At 43.9% G+C, this 21576-nt stretch overlaps 1 protein-coding gene across 1 annotated transcript; it reads left to right on the top strand.

The window, feature by feature from the left end:
• Positions 1 to 2803: 2803 nt before the first annotated feature.
• On the top strand, positions 2804 to 19005 carry klf13 (Kruppel like factor 13). The gene is made up of 2 exons (XM_061075979.1): positions 2804 to 3689; positions 14197 to 19005. Exons 1-2 carry the CDS (start codon positions 3170 to 3172, stop codon positions 14520 to 14522), a joined length of 846 nt encoding a protein of 281 aa, XP_060931962.1. The 5' UTR covers positions 2804 to 3169; the 3' UTR covers positions 14523 to 19005.
• Positions 19006 to 21576: the final 2571 nt, after the last annotated feature.

Raw genomic sequence — 21576 nt, 5'->3', positions numbered from 1 at the left:
TGACGAAAAATTGACTTGTGATTTTAACTCCAAGTTTCTGGGAAATCTGTTTCCGACAGACTCGCTGTAAAACGAACACTGTGAAATAAATGGCCGTCTGATAATGGCAGAACCCTCATATCGCACAGCTCTGTATCTTGTCTATTTCCTCCCCACAATGGTGTCACTTGTCTCTCGCCTGAGGATAAATTGAAGAAGACATTGCCTGTGGTGGCTGGCTGCCTTTCAGCTGGCAGAGACCACAGAGCTGCTCAGAGGAAGGTTCTGAGGTAAATTGCTGGTTCTGTTGAGAGTCAGCCGCCATCTTTCAAAAAAAAAAAATAAAATGGAACAAGCTGTTAGTGATAAATTTAGCAGAATATTACCCTCGAAAATAAATCATAATCGTGACACGTAGCAACTCCTGAAAAACAAATGTACACACAATCCCTGAAGAAGAAGAGGAAGAAGAAGAAGGTTTAATTAACATGTAAAACAGGTATTTGAACAACTGTACCAGTTTTCTCCTGTAATGTTAACACCACTGTCTCACTAAGGTGTAATTAAGAGCTTATGGGAGGTGCTGAAGAAGAATGATCAGCCCTGTGGAATCTCAGCAGGCTATGCAAATAATTTGGCCGTTGGAAGCAGTTGAGCCTACTGCTGGTTCACGGTCTTGTTGGCCAGGGGCCCGGAGGAGAAGGTGACACAGTAACATTCATGGAATCAGGAGGAACTTCTTGTCGATGATGATCTGCGGCAGCCGGTCTTTTATGCAGACCAGACAATTCACTCGCCTCAATGTTCCTCTGTGACGTGTGTGCTTTTCTTTATTGTTTCCTCATTTGTGATTGGTCATTTGTTAATGTGACATGGAGGGGAAGTCAGTGGCATTCTGGTGTCACCTCGAAAGAAGAAATTGCAGCTGTTTACCATCAAAGCACATTTCCTGTAAACTCATCTGCAGACACTGGCTCCACTAAAGAGGAGGGGTTTTCATCTCTGTTTGCTATAGTTAGCTGGATTGTGCAAAAAGTACTCTACCAATATCCATGACATTTTGTGGAGGGGTGGGGTTATTCCCATGCAAGGAAGACCTCAGGAATTTCCTTTTCTTTTACATTGGGTGTTTTCACAGATTTCTAAGAGAACAATTCACGGATTTTGATGAAAAAAACCTGACATTTTTATTGGACTGTTATTTATGAGTGTGTGAAACGTCCAAAAAAGATTTGGGTCTAGTGAATTTAAGTGTGGTTTCATGAGGGGACTGTTGGGCCTTGGTGGAGGTATGAGCTCAATTGTATGAGCATGTGTTTTCTTCAAAGTGTATGGTAAAAAGGTGGAATATCAAGTTAGATAACATGTTAACTCTGATTGCCATTAGTTCTTCTAGCAATTGTTTAAAATCTTTATTGTCTTATATATCTGTATTGGTATTCTTTACTTTCTAATATCAGCATCGGCCTGTATGAGCTCTACTGAGTGCCATTCTTTTCTGGTTTATTTTGTTCCAAGGTTTTGCTTTACATCAATTTTTTTAATGTCTGGTTGTGATATGAAACAGTTTGAAGGTGTCTGTCTGTATTGTATTTGAAGCATTTCACTATTTTCAATACATCAATGGAATGAAATGAAAAGGGCCCCTGCATTAACGTTGCGAGAGTCTTCACCATTTTCATTGCTTTTCTGATTCCCAGAGAATAATTCATGGGTCCTGATGAAAAAAAGACATGCACGTTTAGGGGCCTGATATTTATGAGTTTGGGTAATTTGGTGCAGATTCAAGTACAAATCTGGACCTAAAGTAAATGCTGTTTCATAAGGGGAATGTTGGGCCTCGGCGGAGTGTCTAATTGTTCATTTGTTTTCTTTAAAGTTTATGGTGAAGCCGTAGAATGTGAGGCCTCAATTACATATCTTTGTCATATGTGCTGACAACAACTACTCAGCTACTCTATATTGGCTGATAGATCTGTATTGGTACTCTTTTGTTTCATAAATTGGGATTAGCATCGGCCCCTTGCCTTGGTGGAAGTATGTGCTCTACTATATAAGTATTTGATGCTTTCAGTAGTTTAATATCATTGCAAAGCTTTTATTTTGGACATCTGGTGAGATAAGACAATTTGGAGATGGGATTTTGGAAAGGACCCCACCATTAATATGACCAAATTCTGCGTTTTTTACTCAGATTTTTCATTATATTGATGAGCATGTGCAACCTAGTGCAGATGCCAAAAAAAAATCAACAACCTGATTCTAGTGAATTTAAATGTGGTGTCATTAGGGGACCGTTGTAGATTAGTGGATGTATGTGCTCTACTGAGGGTCATATAGATAATACTCTTTTCCGATGTAAGGATTTGCTGCTTCTGTGTTAAAAAAAAAAAAAAAGACATAATTTTGCATTTCATTCGACACTATTTTCACATGGATAAATCTGCAGAATCACATTGAAAAATGACCCCTTGCATCGTGTGCATGTTTTTTGCAAATGTAACTACACGTGTGCATGCAGGCGGACTGGGATGCTGCAGAACGATCCCCCCCGCCCGGTGCCCGGAGACAGCAGAGAAATACCGTCATTGTATTGCACATTTTGTTCCTGAAATGTCTCCGCAGTGCAAGTAGCCGTCTCGCCCGTGAGCAACCTGTGGGGAAACTTTCAAGCAAACTCGTCCTGCTCTCGGTGCATCTGAGGACACGAGGTGCCCAATGAGTGCGCGGCCACTCTGACGCTGCTGCTGCCGGTCGACACGCCCCCAGCGCGGATACAACCAGCAGGAGCAGGAGACACACACACACACACACACACAGTCACACACATACACACACACAGGCACTATGCCGGAGTGGTTGAAGCCGCGATGGGAGTTAACACATCCAAGTTTGTAGAGTTCCTGTTTCCAGCGTCGTTGCACTAAACAAAGACTCTGGCTCTCTTCTGGCTTTTTCTCCATCCGAGGGGCTTGTCTGCATTTTTTCTGCCGAGGCGTCTCTCTCTCACAGGATGTTGATGATACTGGAAAGCCGGGGTGAGATCCTAAAGTCACTTCTCCTCTGACGAGAACCACCTCCTCTCCTCCTCCTCCACCACCACACAAAGGGAAACACGGAGCAAGTACTTTCCCCAACGCGCCATCCTTTTTTCTTTTCGATATTCTTGTTGTTGTTAGTGTTATTTTGAATGTCACTCAGAAGCAGAGGGGGCTGTTTCAAAGACACGATGGATCACTTTGCTGCAGAGTGCCTTGTTTCCATGTCCAGCCGTGCAATCGTTCACGCTCCTAAAGGGAATAGGGAGATGAAACCAGAGAGCCCGTCCTCCTCCTCCTCCTCCTCCTCCAGGAGCGGAGAGGAGGTGAAGGAGCCCCTGGTGAGAGACAACTCCTCTCTGTTCGTGGTGGCGAGGATCCTGGCGGATTTTAACCAGCAGCAGACTCCCGGCAATGTTGCCGAGCAGGCAAAAATAAAGGACGAGAGCATGCCGAAGCTGCTGGATGAGGAGGATGGTGATGATGGTGGTGATGGAAACTCTGCCACACCTACCACCATCTCCGATCCTTCGCTCAAACAAAGAGGCAAGAGATCGAGAGGTCGAGCAGAGCAGGAGTCCCCCCAGAAAAAGCACAAATGCTCCTATTCAGGTTGTGAAAAAGTTTATGGCAAATCCTCCCACCTCAAAGCTCATCTAAGGACACACACAGGTCAGTCTCACCGGATGCGAATGTTTCTTGCTGTGAACATTATACTTGTTGTGGTCCCCCCCTCCCCCTTCAATATATGAGATATGAGATGATTAAAGCTATGAAAATACAGATTTGAATAAGGAAACTGGTTTCTGTTATACACCCAGAGAGATATGTGTGCAGAGGAGGGAGGGTGTGTGTGGGTCACATGCGTAAATACGCACGGATCCACCCTGGGATGGAAATAGACGGACGGATTGAGGCAGATTTGACTCATAGTTTAATCATTTGCATTATTGCCTTTAACTTGTGTGAACTTTGGGTAATGTCATTTTGATTTCGGGGGGGAGGGAGCGAGTCGAAAACAGTGCCACTCCCACTCAAGTCTCCGAGCCTTGTCACGGCGTCACTCCCCCCCCACACCGCCCTCATTGGACGGTGCGTATAAACCGAAAATACAAAGCAAAAATGCACAAACATCCCTTTTTTCTTACACGATCACTTAAACATCGACGTATATTCGTGCACAAAGTAAACTTTGGTTAGTTTTAATGACATCATGACAAAAATAACATCCAACAACACGCATTACGCACGACACAGAATAAATAAACAAGTGTGCACGAATATGCGGATGCATGAAAAAAAAAAAGTTTTCAAGATCAACCCAGTGCGTCACACTGCAGAGAGAAGAGAGAGAGATGGGGAGAGAGGAGGTGAAACGCGCTCCAGGTCGGCAGTGAGGGCTCGGGTAGCTTTGACCTTCCTGGAGGACCACACCTCCACATCGGCGCTTTGCATTCCGCAGGACAGAGAGCCACAGGCAGAGAGATTGGAGGGAAACGAGATGTAGATCGGCTCAAATTGGGGGTTTGATAAGCGCCGCGCAGTCCTCCGCCTGCCCAGAGCCCTTTGTTGTGATGTGCCACACCCCCAAGCAGACAGACTGCCAGCTGATCTGGCCAGCAACAGACTCAGCTAGCTGAGCCTCGACTGAGGAGCCCCTGCCTCCCTGTTACATGACTGCAGCTCTCACTCCCTTCCCTCCTCTGCTTCTTCCCACACACACACATTGATCACAGGAAACCTTATTTGAACTTGACATACATTTGAGTCTTTGTGCGATTTTATGTAATAGAAAAAAAACACACATTATCGACTATGACCTCTTTCTTCCTCTTGTCTGTGACTCTATATACGAAGGTAAATTATAGACTGTTTACTTATCAAGCCCTTTTTTCTTTATGCGTCTAACTGTGAGGGTGCACGCCCCTTTCCTGGCTTTGTGAATGGTTTGCATCTGTTTATATCTCCAGATGTATTATACTTTAGAAGGCTGTTCATATGGATGCCATATGCCTTGGTAGTAAAGGGAAACTATATAACTTCCATCACACGCTACCTCCGGCCTGCTGGGAGGTGTCTTTTCTCTGATATGTGTGGTTAGTCCTGTCGTGCTGTTGTGTATTTTTTGTGTTTTATCCATCATTTGCAGCCTGGTGCTGCCAGAAAATGAAGCCTTGATTTGAATTATTACTATACATAAAGTGGTAGTACATGATACTAATAATAGCTTGTGTTAGTGCAGTGCTATAACTGTCCATCATTCCTGCCCCTGTTTCTTTGCTTATTAAGCCTTTTCCTTTTCCTTTCTCTCAGGAAACACTCCTGTGTCTGGCTTTTTGTGATTGGCTTGTGTTCTGTTTCTTCTTATGTGATTGGATAGTCACAAAATGTGAGTCATCTCAGTTCATCTGAGGCAGACTTGCAGCAGCGCCTCTCTCAGTGTGCCAGGCTCCAGTGCAGTGTGCCTCCTTTCAGCCCCAGCCATGTGTTCTAAGTGCAGTTTTTATTGCCCTGAATTTGCCCAATCCCTTGTCTCTTTGCCTGCTAAGTGTTTCCTTTCGCCTGCCTCTCTGTGTCGATATGCCCGGCGTCTGGCTTCACGATTGGTTTGTGCCCCATAAATTCCCATAATAATGACTCTTGCTGCTTATTTGATTGGATAGCCTCAGAATGTGGGTCATCTGAGTTCAGCCAGGCTGTCTCAGCCAACCTTGCAGTGCTTTCACAGAGCCAGACTCTGGCGGTGCACTTCCCTTCAGCCCCTACTAGCAGAGTCAAGAGAGAATGGATCCCATCCCCAGCCAAATGCCACTATCTAATTGAGGGGGGAAGCACTGTCACAGACACTAAACAAAGAGCTGGGAACAAGGTGTCCTTACTAGTTCATGTTATGATGTTTTTCGTGTACAATATTGGCTATTTACTTGTTACTTTTATTGTCAAGAAACTAAAATCTAAACTAAACTAACACTTGCTAGTTATATACTTAAGTAATTTAGTATCAGTATATTGTATATTGCAATGTATTTCATGGTTTCTTTCAAACTACTGAAGCATTGTCGAGGGTAAATCTAAATGACAGATAACCACTGCTATAAATATAGATTCAGGGTTTATATATAGTTAAATATAGTTTTCAGGATTTCAGGGTTTCCAATCCAGTGCGATGGACATGAATAAAAGTTTGTTGACAGAGCTCAACGTTTTCAAATTTAACTTTTGGAAAACTCTTTTTAAATGATCTCTTAAAAGGTGTTAAAAGGTTCCCAGTTAAATGTCTAATTTTAGGTTTCAACCACATTTTGTGTCCTTCAGCCCAGAGTAAGAGGGCCAGTAGGATGTAGCAGACATGTGTATTCAGGCTGAATTTAAATCACTCATTATGTTGCATCGTGTTTGATGTTGAGGAATCCACAGCAGTTTAGGGGTCTATGGTTACCAGACAGCTTTTGACTGATCTCCCGGTGTGGCAGGTGGGACTTTTTTCCCCTCCAGCACATACACTTATCCTGAAGTATGGAAATTGCAGTTGTGTAATGCTGATTCACAGATAAACTCTGCTTTACAGTCAAATGGAGCAAATGAAGGCCAGAAAGGCAACAACTGCCTCTGATTCTTTTACATGGAGTTTCTTGCGCTAGTTGGTTTCTTTTTATTCAATTTTATTCTCTCTCTTCAACTGTGGAACAGACCCTTAACAATGAGGTCCCACTTTCCCAAGAGGTGTCTTGCGGTCATGGGGCACACAGTGTTTTCTGTGAAGGCTCATTACCCTGATTTAGTCATGTCATGCAGACGGCCACGTCCAAAGGAGAGATGGCCCCTGACAAGCTCATTACAAGTCATGTCTTCTTCAGAAAGAACAGCCCGGCTCCTCTGTGCCCCCCACAGCTGGGCCTCACAAAAGGCCATCTTGTCAGTGTACAAAACCTATTCGAAAACTATTTGAATCACCGGGAGGAACAGGGTCAATATTTCTCAAAGACAAAGAGCCTAATGACATATTTTACAGTTCGTTTGACATTTTGTCTAGACATCTTTTGTGTTATGCTGGGGGTACCTCTAATACCGAGAGATTGCTGCATAGCATTTTACGCTATGTCCTAAAAACTAAGTGGCACCACCTGGCAGCACAGTTTCACCATCATGTAGCTCCAGTTGTTCATGCATGCTTTCTACTTTCGGTCAAATAACTGCAGTTAATGACACTATTTTAAAGCGTAAAATTATCCCAAATTGGGTATGGAAAAAGAGAAGCAGGAGTCTCTCATTTTATATAAACTGCATCTCCGCCAGTGGTTTTATATTTGGCTGCACGGCTACACAGAGTGCAGTGTTCCTGTGTGGCTAGTGGCAGTGATGAGGTAGCAGGGTGGAGATGGGGTTTTCCTGCTCTTTCCCGGGCCTGACCTTGGTGCACTAATATGCAAAAAAAACACTTGGGCACATGGCAGGATTTCCACCATCCCTCCCAGTTGAGTAATGTTCCTCCTAAAGTGAAACAAAAAACGATGACTCCTTAGTCAGGAGATGCCCAACACTTTCCATTGACCTCCATTCGGGTGATGCTACAAGTTAAATTTCTGTTTTAGGGCAAGCTAGCAGTGAGTCCAGACTGAAATATCTTAACAACTATGAAATGCATTGCAGTTAGGTTTGGTATTCGATCGTGAATCCTAATTTTTGATGATAATTTGAATTTTCCTCTTGTTCCATCAGCAGGTTGACATTTGCAGTTTTATGTGCAACGTCTCATTTATGACCAAATACCTGCAGAGGTAATCACATTCCTATTAAGTTTAGCTGCACACTAGGTTTAGTCTAATTAGCGAATGTTAGCATTCTAAAGCACTATATGCTTAACATGGCACATGCTCATCACAAGCATGTTAGCAAATGAGAGCATGTTAGCTGGTGTCAGTTCAGCTCAAAGCCCCACTGTGCCACTGAGTCTGCAGCATGGCTGTTATACATTTAAAGAAGAATACATTTTAGTGTTTGTCTCGATGTTAGATAAGACTGGATGAAATGTGGTTGGCGGCGGCCCACAGTACGTCCAGTGGAAATAAGGTATTAGTTAAATCTACTTGATCCTAGGGATGCAAATACAACCAGTGGAACCACCATCTTGTCTCTGCTAATCCTCTGGTCCACCCACCAAGGCGTGGCGTGTTCTAGTGAACGCACTGTCCCTATGCTATCTTACATATGGACATGAAAAGATAACCGTAGGACAGTTCCTTGCTAATGTCAGGATATAAACCTGATTTAGCCATGATTAAGCATGCATGGTGGACACTCATGATACTGAAAGGCCCCTGTCAGGCAGTTCCCTGGCTTCGCTGCTTTCAATGGCCCACGGGGCTCATGTATTCTTTAGTTAGCTCTGGAGTACTACTATAAAAGCTACTCTGTCTGTCCCCCCACCAGCCCCTCCCACGCTTCTCCAGCCTGCACAGCGAAATAGGTGCTGAAGCGTGTTGTGTTCCCAGGCCAAGACCCGGCCAAGGCTCGTGGTGTGGTGTTGATTACCAGCGGCAGGAAGAGAGGGATAAAGACCTGTGGAACACTGTGCATTTTTCACCTCTGCTGTTCAAAAATTGCCAGCCGCATCTCGCATGCGAGGGAGGGTTCTGCAGTATAGAGACGGAGAATGTACAGTGTGGCCGGGTGGGGGTTGGGTGGGGTTAGATACTAGGATAGTCACTGTCAATACCCTCCATTGATGTAGGTCATATATTCAGCCGCATGCATCTGCAGCTAATCTGATTAACATTGAAGGGCCGTGACCTCTGCACCAGAGAACCCTCCTGTCAGGTCGGCGCTCAAAGGGTCCCATCTGAAACCGGGTCCACTGTGTTCTGTTCAGCACAGCTCGAATAAGGGGGCAATGGCTGAATGTTTCTTGTGCAGCTGATGTCAGAGGGAGTGTTTTTTCTCCAGCTGAGCCGTTTATGTTCCCTACAGCATGTAAGGTGTGTCCCCTTTCCCTGCGTGATAAATCAGACTGTGGCAGACCACGATACACTGGGGTGAGGCCCTCGGCGCAGAGCGAGGAGTATTCTGTTCAGTCTTGGGGGAAGGACGGCATAATCATCTCCCTCGTGAAAATATTTCTCTCCCACTCACCGTCAGAGTATCAGGTATAGCACTGGGACAGCTGGCACTATCCCCAGCCTGTATCTGCTCTTATCGTGTGTGTGATGAGGCCTCCCAGGATCTAGCAAGGCTATGGCTCTTTGTCTGGCACCGGGCGGTGAGGATGTCTATCTCATAGGAGATATAATGTCAGGCTCCATCAATGGAATGAGCTGGCATTGTCCCGTGAGAGTGGGTGATGGGGCATCCCTGCTCCCACCTGCTTATGTAGACCAACTGCAGACACCCATTAATACAGTAGCTGCAGCTGCCCGCATGTCCTAAGTTCAACCAGGGCTTAAAAAATGAGGCGACTGCCTGCAACACATCAAGGCTGCAGGTTGTTTTACTATTCACTCAAGGCTGAAAGAGAGTGCCCACTCTAACTAATTGAGGGAAATGTGATGAGCTAGTCAATGCAAGTTATCCCGGCAGTTCTCTGAAAGAGTTGAGGGGATGGAGTAATGTATGTGCAGGAATCACAGACAGTCCACACACTCGACCCCCGCTGCATGTCTCCCGGTGAATGTCAATAAGCCCCGTGCAGTGCAGAGCAAGGGGAGTGAGTTACGGTGAGTACGCCCAGCCTGTCTGATTGAAATGCATTACAGGAGTGCCTCTCCTGCTGGGTGCGAGGCTGCCGCTATTGTTGACAACCTCACAGCTATAGGCCCACGAGGGGAGCCGGGCCATTCACCGGCCGGCAATGTCCCCCTCAATAAAGACAAAAGATGATAAGAGATCAAATGCTCGCTGTTGTCAGAGCTTTCTCCCACTTTGGAGCCGGACCTCATCACGAGCACCTGACCCACCCAGGGGTACTCTGTTCCTGCAGGGAGGTCTGATTCTTTATCTTTAGCAACAAACTCTGAGAAGAGCCAAACAGTTTGCCGTGGCAGATTTTCTTGGAAATTTGATTCCTCTCCCACTGAGTTAATTTCTTGTAGACAAACAGCCACGTAAACAGTTCTCAGATGTGTTTCAAATCAAGCTTTTTTTCTTCTCCACAGACCGCAGCACGTTGTAAGCCTTTGTTGTTATTTTTGTGAAGCAAGGCCTGTGTATGTACTGCTGCATGAACAAAGAAATGGTCCGCTGCAAAAACCTTAATGTATATTTATTGTTCTGCACACACATGTTTGTGTTTATACCATCTTGGCATGTGATGGGGAGAGGCCGGGCACGGTTGGGTTACCTCGTCTGCTTCACTGGTTTATGCTGATGAGGGACTCGCCAGTCATTTTAGTATTTCCCAAAATCACATGAATGCTTGTCTCCTGGCAGAGTGGCTGGCTCCTGGTTGGTTACAGGTCATAGCATGTTGTAAACATGCATCCAAATTACAGGATTCTGCGGAGCCCTGCCACTGGAGTTAGTGGTGTCCCTCTCATTTCATGTTGCCAAGCTGGCTGTGCAGCTAAGCCAGCAGTGAGGTGAGGGAGTTCCAAATCTAATGGGCTGTCTGACTCCAGTCTTACTTTCTCTTTGTCTAGGCTTGTAAAAGTCTGTGCAGGTCGTATGCATGCGTGTGTGCATGTTTGTGTGTGTGTGTGTTTGTGTGTGCAGCTTGTTGTTGTCATGAGCTCTGTAGAAGATATTTCCTGCTCTGTTTCTCACAGCCAGAACAAAGTTAACTTCAAGGTGATCTCACATGTATCCACAGGAGCTGGAGTTTGTTCCCCTCTCTCACCCTTTAGAAGCTATTTACTCAAGTTCTCTCATGGCACGCACACGTGGAGGTTTTAGCTGTGGGAGTTTGGCCCAGGACACACCAGGAATGTTATCTCCTCTGGTTTGAGATGCTGGTAGCCGCTGTCGGAGCAGGTGACTGAGTAGAGTTCCTGTGCCGCTGCCGCTGCTCACGTCAAAAAGAGATTTGATCTCGCCTTCACAGACCGCATCTCTTACACCGGGGAGACAGATTCCGTTTCTCTCGGCCGTTTCTGCAGAAACCGAGGAGCCGAGCTTCTAAGATATGAATGAGGGGGGGTGAAGGGAGACGAGCAAGAGATGGGTTGTTTATTTACTGACCCAGTGGCCTCCGAGAGAACAGTTATATAACAAGAGTACCTGTGACATAATCACATCGCCTTGGAGGGGGGACACTGATGCCTTGCAGTGGTACAGTTTGCATGCATGATGTAACTCACTTTACGGGTAACTGGGTCACTGTGTTCGTTAGGGAAAAGCTTCCCTCATTACGCCCTGTACTTACCCCCCTTTGCTTGCCCTCTGCAACCGACACATTCTGAGAAAGACAAGCCCCACCCTGGAAATGGCATTGTGCCAGAAATGGGTGCCTGACCTCGGTGGGGCCTGGCGTCATGGCGGCCACAGTGTCCTGCTGTCACAACGCTGGGACTAGTTGGGAAGAACAGCAGTGTAAGAGGAGTAGCTAGCAGCATTAGTCTTTTAACGGAAATGCTGAGTGATAGCTGCAGTTAATTGAAATATCTTGGAGAGTGACATCCTCCTACTACAACAGGGTAATAGCTGCTATCATCATTTCCACTCAGGATCGAAGTCTTTGTTCCATAGCCCCCCCCAAACCGTATGGATCCTTATGATTATGAAACAAGCGCAACAACCAATTGGGGCACTGCATGTTTGTTCTCTTCACGCAAGAGAAACTTCGAAGGCGACATTAGAGCCGCAGGATTTCAATGCATATTCATATTGTCAACCCAAATGCCATAAGCAGTTTAGCATCAGATGAAAATGGTCACCGTATTGGTTCATTCTGTATTTTCTGAGAAGTCACGTCGCACAAAATTCGATGAGTCTCCGTGAGTAGCTGTTGGATACCTGATGCTTCCACTATGACTGCATTACTGTATCAGAGCAGTTAGACTGGATATTTCAGCCCGGCTCTCTGGTGTCTGGTTAAAAATTAATGTTGTTGGATCCTTTACACCGGTTATTGAGCCTTAAGCTGCCTACGTAGCTCAGCTCTTCTTTTTTAGCCAATAATTCATTTTGCGGGGCCATGTGGCAGCATGGGCTGCTCTTCTTGATTCTACGGTCTGAAATCAGATAATCCTGAGTCTTTGAGAATTGGTGACGCCAACGGATTAAGAGGTCATGTTTTCACCCCTGTCAGTTTTTGTTGGTTGGTTTGTATCCTAAGCACGGATGGGACGGATTAGCACAAAACGTTGTGGAAGGTGTGGAAAGTATGCACCAGGGAAGAGCCCATTAAACTATGGTGCAGATTTAGATAAAGGGGCATATCTTGGAATGTTTTTATCATTTTAGGATCAGGTTTTTGGTTGCCATTTTTACTGATTTCCCGGGGAATAATTCATGTATCTTAAGGATAAAGGCATGTTTAGGGTTCTGATACCAAGAAAAGAGGTGGTATGCAAAGAGCATATGCAAATGTCTATATGTCAGTTACAGAGTTTACATGAGCCCTCAGGATCTGTATTGGGAAGGGCCGGCGGTGTTTGTCTGGAGCTGAGGTGAGGCGTCAGAGGCAGGAACACAGACTGGGCTGTCTAGACCTGCTCTGTCTGTCTGCATGCTTTGTAACCCTGCAGTATGGGGGGAGGGATCGAGACTATAGTGAACCGAGTTCTTGTTTTTGAGACTCACTGGCATCAGGTAGCATATGAGTGTTTGATGCTGAACAGCACTGATTCCATTGTGGCCCTCGAGGAAACCGCAGAACAAAGAAAGCATTTGGAAGACCTGCTCTTATTGTCATGCCAACAATAAACATTAACACGTCATCTATTCCTTTTCAAACCTCAAATCCTTGGCATATACTTACACATGTTGATTGATTATTCTTATTCTCCAGAGAGAACCATGACATTAAAAGAATATGTCCTGCTCATCGCTGTGTAGCACTGCAAAGTAAAATTAGCATGCTGGATTATTGTCAGGCAGAAACTCAGGGAAATGTAACTAAACGGAACACACTATTAATAACATAATGGCGGGTGAACGCACGGCGCTGCATTAAGGCTCCACGCTCTCTGTTTCCAAATCAGAATGGAAGGAAACCACAAGATATATAGTGCCATCTGGCTTTGAGTATATTTGTGTCAAAGCCCACTTTTATTGCCTGATGGAGGGGGGAAGGGTGTAATTTCCCATGTGCAGAGTCACATTTAGTTGCGTGTTGGGAAAAGGGCAGGGCAACCATTGTGAGCGTGATTAGCATCTGGAGCATAGATAATTAAACTGTGTCTGCTCCTACAGCGCAATTTCTAAGTGATTTACCCCCAAAGTCCCCCCAGTCCCCACAGACTTTTTGTCTCACTTTAACAAAAATATTCTGAAGAGGTCTTTCGTGGTTTTTGACATCCCTCCCATACTGACCTATTAGTGACAACAGTAGCCTTGGGATCATTATTCCCGGATGACTCAGAGTTGACTGAGAAAACAGCACAGTCTTGTTGAGCCGGACCTGTCGTGTGTTGGCTGCGCATGTCAGTGTTCACGGCTTGTCAACCTGTAAACACCTCACCATGAGTCACTAACTGTGGAAGCAGAGTTGTTTTCACAGTGCAGACGTATGATTAGTCAAGAGTTTGTATTTTTCCATGTGACGTTAACTGACACTCTGAGGACTTCTGAAAAGGCTTAGTGCAGATAAGGAATTCCCTTTGTACTAAATCGGAAGCATGCACAGTGGATTTAGCAGATTTTGACCTTATAACGCAAATGTCAATACTTTACATTACTGCTCACCATTTGCCCAATAATAGTAAAGTGAAAAAAATAGTTCATCTTGGCGTTCAGAGATGGCCCTAACATTAAGTATATATGATCTGTAGTACTGTTTCTTTTTACTTATTACTTTTAATCTAGTAGATCTTACTGGCTGTTTTAATCATTTTATAATGTTTTATTTTGTTTGTTTTTTACGCTTTCTCGTCTGTATTGTGATTCATTGCTTTGTGATCTTAAATAACTTTAAAATTGTTTACTAATTGTTTAATTGTTCACATTTTTTACTAAAAGTCATGCTGCTGGAGTCTTGTGTTTCTTCAGTAATTTATACAACATCTCTCTTCCTTCTCTGGTTTTTCAGGAGAACGACCTTTCCCGTGTACCTGGCCAGACTGCAGTAAGAAGTTTGCTCGCTCCGACGAGCTGGCCCGTCATTACCGCACCCACACGGGGGAGAAAAAGTTTGGATGCCCACTCTGTGACAAGCGCTTCATGCGCAGCGACCACCTGATGAAGCACGCCCGGCGCCACTCAGATTTCCAACCCGGCATGCTGAAGCGGCCTCATGGCGGCAGCGGCGGCAGCAGCAGCAGCAGCATGCGCCCCAGCTCCCTCAGCGACTACAGCCGCTCAGATGCCTCCAGCCCCACCCTTAGCCCCACCCTCAGCCCAGCCAACTCGCCTTAAACTGAAAACCAGTCGCACTTTCCGCCTCTAACCTGCGAGGCCTGTGTTTTCATCATAACACTTGTGTTGCACAGTTGTCAGCAACCCCCCCCCCCCCTTTGCTATTCCTGCGCTTGCTGTGGTGTACCATACTGTACATAACTGCTTATTGTAGTGCAATTACTTGTGTGATCCTAAAAGAAGGTAATGCCTTTCCCAGATGGCAATATTTACATTCTGTACCATATGTCTGTATTTTTTTAGCTTCTAATGATGGCTAGTTGTCCAATATACGTTCGCAGTCAGCTAAACAAAAACACGCCCTGACAAGTCTTATCATGTTTGATTTTTTTTGTTTTTTAAACCGGTGAGGAGAAGGGGTTTACACACACCTCAGGATCGAAGACAGTTACTTTTTCTGGAATACCACAGTACTGAACAGTACTCACATTGACTGCACAATATACTCATCACTTTACTCTGAAATTCAACAGGGGTTGGATTTTACGCCCTGCTCAGGGATGGCCTTGTTAGCTTGAAAGAATGAACACAGTAAAGAGAATCATACAGTACATATATTGCAGCCTTACACTCAACACAATTTGCACTCTATGGTTTTATTTTTGTTTTTTTCTTCTGTCGGTTTTCACATCCAAGGAAACTAGCCCTATGGTCATACGGTCAATCATACACAAAGCTCATGCTCTGGACTCACGTGTGTTCTGGGGATTCATAATTGATGTAAATGCCGTGTATTAAGAAATCAATATCTCCATACCCTCACCTCAGTAAACACATCTCTCCTCAGTCAGTTGGCGTAACACTGGGTTAAACATGTTTTTAGCGTGCAGCCTGTACTGTGTAAATCTGCACAGTGGGAGGCCTGGGATTATAGTGAGTGAACAATTTTTATACATGCACTCAGTTGAAGAAACCTTTAAATAGACACAGTTAAGTTTCAAAGCAGCTGTTCATACGTCTTTTTCAAGCAAAAGTGCTGTATCATCAGCCAGCATTTCACACAAAATGGACACAGAGGGATTGTGGTTGAAACAATATTTATCCCTCTCTCTCAAGCACATAGGAAAAAGAACCAAAGACAAGAGTGAAAGAAAGCTTTCTGCTCGGTCTTGTGAGCCGCCCTTCATCGAGGCTTGGGGCTGGTGGTTGGCAGTATCACAGGTAGAACCAGACAGCCTGCTCACTTCCCTCCTCCTGGCTCTGACTTTTGAGCTCTATCCCACAAGAAGCTATTCACAACCCGCTGGAGGAGTTGATCATGCCATTTTTCAGGGAGTCCCTCCTTAACTCATCTGGCTCTACCTGTCCTGCCAGGGAGCGGAGAGGCTGCACGCCTGCCAAATTGCATAAGTGCGCCTGAGTAGGAGGTCAAATGTAGGCCGGGGTGTTGGGCCGAGCCGGATTGGGCTGCAACACAGTGGAGCGCAGACGGAACAAAGCAGCTATCTGCAGTAGGCAGACAAGAGAGGGCAGGTCCTGATAAAAGAGGAGAGGTTTATCATGAGCTGAGCAGCACTGAGGAGGAGACACCCAGTTGCAGACAACCCCATCTCCTCCTCCTCCTCCTGCGACTCCCTTCCTCCTCCAACTGTAAGAGATGTGAGTGGAAAAATGGCTGTAATTAGTGGGTTGATCCAACCTGTGAGATAAGAGTAGAAAGAGAAGAATATGAACAACGGCGCTACCTAAACAATGCCGGCAGTGTGGGTAGGTTGTATCCAACTCCATCCTAAGCACAGGTAGAAATCCTCTGGTCCTCCTGAGGAGTCGGATTTCACGATGCCAAGAAAACGATGCTCCAAATTCCCACCAGTAAAACCGGAGCCGTCAAACAGCTGCTTTCAAACTTCTCTCTTTAGCAACAAGGGGGCTTTTAAACTGTTGAAAAAACATCTGAACCAAAATGAACATATCAGCAAAGTGCAGCGTTCGCCAGTCTCACGTTGTCCTGCCTGTGAAACTCAGATGTCCCCGTGAGAAAGCTCACTTGTGTTTTCTAGACGGACATGCCTCAATAAGTCGGGCAAAAGGCACAGTAAACCTTCCATGCAAACAGGCACCACTATCAAAACGGCTGCAGCCCCGCCAGTCTGTGTTATGCCTACATTTACTTTTAATGCTTCAGCACTATGGTCGCAAATAGTTTCATGCATGTAGTGTGGTCCGGACTGCAGTCATGGTGAATCCCGTGCGTTCGCTTCATCTTCCCATCTCAGCCCTCACCCCTGCGGTCCGCTGTGTGCATGTTAACAACTTCGCCCTGAAAGCGTGGAGGGTCTTTTTTGAGGCGGTGTGGCAGGTGTAAGCTAATGAATGGTAGGCCTTGTCCCTCACTCGCCATAGCGGCCATCTCTCTTAAAAGTCGTAAAGAATCAGCTCTGTCACATCCTCCAGAAGGAAAAAAACATCCCTTATTTTGACCGACTGCAGTAGCTTACTCCAAAACACCACATGTTAGAAAAAGAAAACTCTGTGAGATGTTAAATAAGGTTCCAGGCTGCAAGATGACACTTTGAATGCCACTAATCAGTCGCTTCCTGTCAAGGAAGCACTGAGAGGGTTTTTACTTTTCACCATTTCTCGAAACAAAACAAAAATGACCTCGGATTTTCACAAACAATTTCTTCTAATTGCTGTTGAGCAGCTTTTTGTGGTATCTACCCATGGCTTTTGTTTTATTACAGTCAATTTTTGACTTGATTTGTAGTGTAACTTTCTCTTTGCGAAAAAAACAACAAACAAAAAAACGTCTGAGTGGCTCACCCTTAAGCAGGTTTCATGAATCACTTCTTAATCCACACTCTGCACATTTACCTCAGGGTCGACATCCGCAGAGCAGACAGGGACAGTTTGTAGATTTTGTCGTAACATCCGTGGCTGCACAGAAATGTCTCTGCCGGCCTCCCGCAGTGTCCCTGGGTTCTCAGTGCTCACTGCTGGTCAGTGTCCGACCACACTGGAATCACAGGAACACCTCTTTACGGGTCCAGCTCCTGCCTGATATGTCTGCGTAACATTCAACAGTCCTGCTATATGCCTCTTTAAGCACCGGGCAACGATGATGAAATGCTCCTTTAAAGACCTTTGACTATTAGCGCCGGTGGACGTGCTGTACAGTATGCAACCCGAAGCTCATACCATGAGAAAACAAACTGACTGCGACAGTGTAGACATCCATCCATCCATCCACCTATCCATCCATCCATCCATCCATACTGCACCAGTGACATACAGGCCTCCATAGGCAGGGTGTCTCATTGCTTTTATTCTCACTGTACCAAATCTACTTGAATAACACAACACAAAAGGCCATTGAACACAGTTTTGTACATGTCCGTTTTTACTGTACTCGCATATGTTGTCAAATTATTCATAACCTCTGCAGAAAGGTATATAGAATAGTATGTTCTTTTTTTGATGATTTTCTTTTGTGATGATTTTCCATTGTCTTCAGGTCATTTCAGCGATTCCTCAAACTTTATCACAGCATTAATGTTGACTGTTTTGTCGGGCTGTAACGGCAGCATATTTTCTTGAATACAGAAACACAACTTAAACCCCATTTAACTGGGGTTCACCCCTTTAACCAGATACACTTACTACTCTGTTGATGTCAGGGTGCAGGTCGTTCCAGTGAGCCTGTTATCCAAAGTTCCTCCATGTTGGAAACTGAAAGGGTCGTTGGGGGGAGTGATTGGGGTCACGATGAGAAACGGAAACTCCCTGACCTCTATGAACGTTGATTTCCCATGTGGTGACTTTTTCCTTGATTATTTAGATTCTTTTTTAAAGTTTTCCATAAGAATAGAGAGACCACAGCATTGTGAGTTAGCAATGTAGTCACGATTTTTTATTATTATTATTATTTTTTGTCTCATGTAAGAAGTTTTAAGGTTGTATGTTTTTCAAAAATCATACCTCTCGAAATATGTACCTTCATATCTTTTCAAAGCATCCATCATGTAGCTTATATTTGCTTGATGAGTAGCACAATTAACTGGTGGTTTTATTTGTCCCTACTTGAATAAGAAAGGAAAGATAGACTTCTTTTGTAAACAAAAAACAAACAACAACAAAAAACACTGGGCTACATTTTATATATTCATCCCATGTTGTCAGGGTCCTGCACATCCTTGTAGATTCAATAAGTAATCTTTCTGGGAAAAAGTATAACTATGGTTTTTTAATTATTTTTTTTAACAAAAATATTTAAACCATCCCTTCCCTACTGAGCTCCACAACTTTGTCTCGATCTGAATATTTACTGTGATTGGGATGATGTCAACTGTATTGGTATGAAACTCAATTTCAGCATTTTGTTTTAATCCATCTTTATGATTGTAATTGTAATCCCAGTAAGATAACAGATTTCAGCGTCTGTCAAAAACAACTTTAAACGTCGACAAAGTGGAAATGTGAGGTTTCTACAAAATGTTAATGGCGTTTTCTTCTAAATGTAAAAATAAAATACATTAAAAGAGAATTGATTGTTGACGAGTATGTAAAGAACTAACATTTAATATTATTTAAGAAGTTGATATTAATGACATGAATATATTCACTGATGAGACCGTCTCAGCTGAAATCTTGCTGACTGATCACAATACAAAAACATGACTGATGCAATTGTGTGCCAAAACCATAATGGTAACTTCATAAAGATCATACAAATGTTAAGGATAAAAAACAAGAAACTAGCTACTATCAGACATTTAACAAAGGTGTACAGTTTTATAAAGTGTGACTTGTTTTTTTTACGTTATGTACAGGATTTAATGAAGCAACTCTGCATATTTGATATGCAATTGTTCGAAGTTAAATATTTCTTTTTCTGCTTAATGTAAACAATTTTTTGACTGTAGATTTGTTTTATTTGGTTCCTGTTATTTAATTTGTTTTCTTTTTTTTGCTGTACAATACTCAAGCAATGTATAATGGCTTATTACAGGTATTTTTTGACATAAACAATCTTAATGATAGTGAATGCCCACCCATTCCAAAGGATTGAAAATTTTGCATTTGCTATAAATGTGCTGCTTACATTGACCTGATGCATCTTGGCAGGTTTTGATATAGAAGTTCGTCTTGACTGTGAGGTTTTACCCATTGTGAGTTGTGCACAAGGTACGTTTCTCAATGTCAACATTTCCCGGGTTTAATCTCTCCTTTCCTTTCTGCGGGCTCTTTGTGCAGGCTTAAGCCAATTCAACTGAACACAACATGCAATATTTTTAAAAAGTTCAGACAGAGCATGTAAAGACAGAGCATGTCTTGCCTCATGGTCAAAGGCCTGAGGCTTTGTAAGGTGGGAATAATGTTTAATCGGCAGCCATGAAAGAAAAGAGTGGTTCTTGACCGGTGCGAAGGAGTCTTTGAGTTCTCGCAGCTCGTCGGCGGCTCCACAGTTAAAGACTGTTACCAAAGGCTTTGAAGGGAAAGATGAATGTTGCAGTAACTTTGAACCCAACCCGACATGGACCCCTGGGTTCAACTTTACATGCTGTAAGTGTTGATCAATGGATGTTGTGCTTCAGATGGACCTTTTTCTGCACCTCAACTTTTTTTAACTTGAATGAACAAAACTCATTTAAATACAAGAGCAAACGAATACTCAACGACTAAAAGACTAGCGTGGCGGATCAGCAGAGCACATCCATCAGTTCCCTTCACTGACCGAGTGCTCTCGCTCGACTGCCACAGCTGACACTGTACAGAATCTGCTCTTGAAAAACAGGCTGACAAAAAGTCTTTTACTCGAGCGTTGGATATTTTTTCCCTTAAAGGATTTGTCTTGTTCAAAGTTCTGCAGCACACAGTGCTGTCAATGACCTCCCTTTGATTACAAAGGGCTTGTTGGTTCCGAACCTGTTTGTCTTCAACGTACCTCCTTAGTGTAATGTTGCTCTCTTGATACCTCTGTGTGTTCCTCCTCTGCCCATCACCATCAGTTGCCTGTTGTAGTGACTCCATGGTGCTGCTCTCCCTCTCAGCGCCGATAAAAATCTAATCTGTAAATAACTCTCGACTCAGCTATGGCCAGTACATCCACTTATGACCTCACTCTAACCTTCAGGTGTCATTTTTTTTGTTTTAGATTTTTTCTCTCAGCAAACCAAAATCATGCATTCAAGTATTACAGTTGTACAGTTCCTCGGATTCTACACACTTCTAATGTGCTGGTCTTAGCTGCTCTGCTGTACCTTTTTATGGCATTATTTTTTACATGTTAGACAATATATTGTGACCATGTCCTATGCAAATATGAAAAAGAACAGATTGTTGAATAATGTATGTTGTCATAACTTGTATGCATGAAATAGTGAAGTTTACATTTGGAAATAAATTCATAAAATAAGCAGCTCAAAAATTTGATTTGTGCTGTTTTCCCTTGTTTATGTGACAGCTACAGAGGGCACGATAAACAGGGACGAACACATGACTGGACAATGATAGATGCTAAAACAAAGGCTACTAGTAGAAGAGGATGAGAGTCATTGGCCAATAGGTTTGTTCACCATCTTTTACGAGAGAAATGATGATGTCATGGCTGTGACCAAAATCACAACTAACCCCTAGATTACTATATAAGTTTTTCTATAAAGAGCACTATATAGTGAGCTCTTTTGAAAAGGCAAAACATGCTTTCAGACTCTCCGGCAAACTGACCAAATATCCTCCATATTCACATGGACGCATTAAACTGACATTGGTTTTGAACTGGTTGTGTTTGCACAGAGGGGTTCTTTCTAGAGTTCATCCAAACATATTCAGAATTTAGATAACATCCTGTTGGCCTGCCTAATGGTGGACTGCTCAGAAAGATCCTGGGGGGAGGTGGGTGTGTGCATTCCAATAATCTTCACTGCCGCCGGTCAAGTAAATGACTAGAAGCAGTATCCCTGACTGCACTGAGCTGAGCATCTGTGTTTTATTGCTTGTGAATTCAACTTTACGATTAGAGGACGATGTTCTGTATAGTTAAATATCTTTCTTTAACTTCAGGCTTGACAATATTGCAGTGTGCTCTCACAGTTACACCAGATAAAAATGGTAA

This window comes from Limanda limanda, chromosome 8 (genome assembly GCF_963576545.1).
Source record: "Limanda limanda chromosome 8, fLimLim1.1, whole genome shotgun sequence".
Taxonomy (NCBI): domain Eukaryota; kingdom Metazoa; phylum Chordata; class Actinopteri; order Pleuronectiformes; family Pleuronectidae; genus Limanda; species Limanda limanda.
Note: the sequence above shows the minus strand (reverse complement) of the source record. Positions and strands in the feature narration are given on the sequence as shown.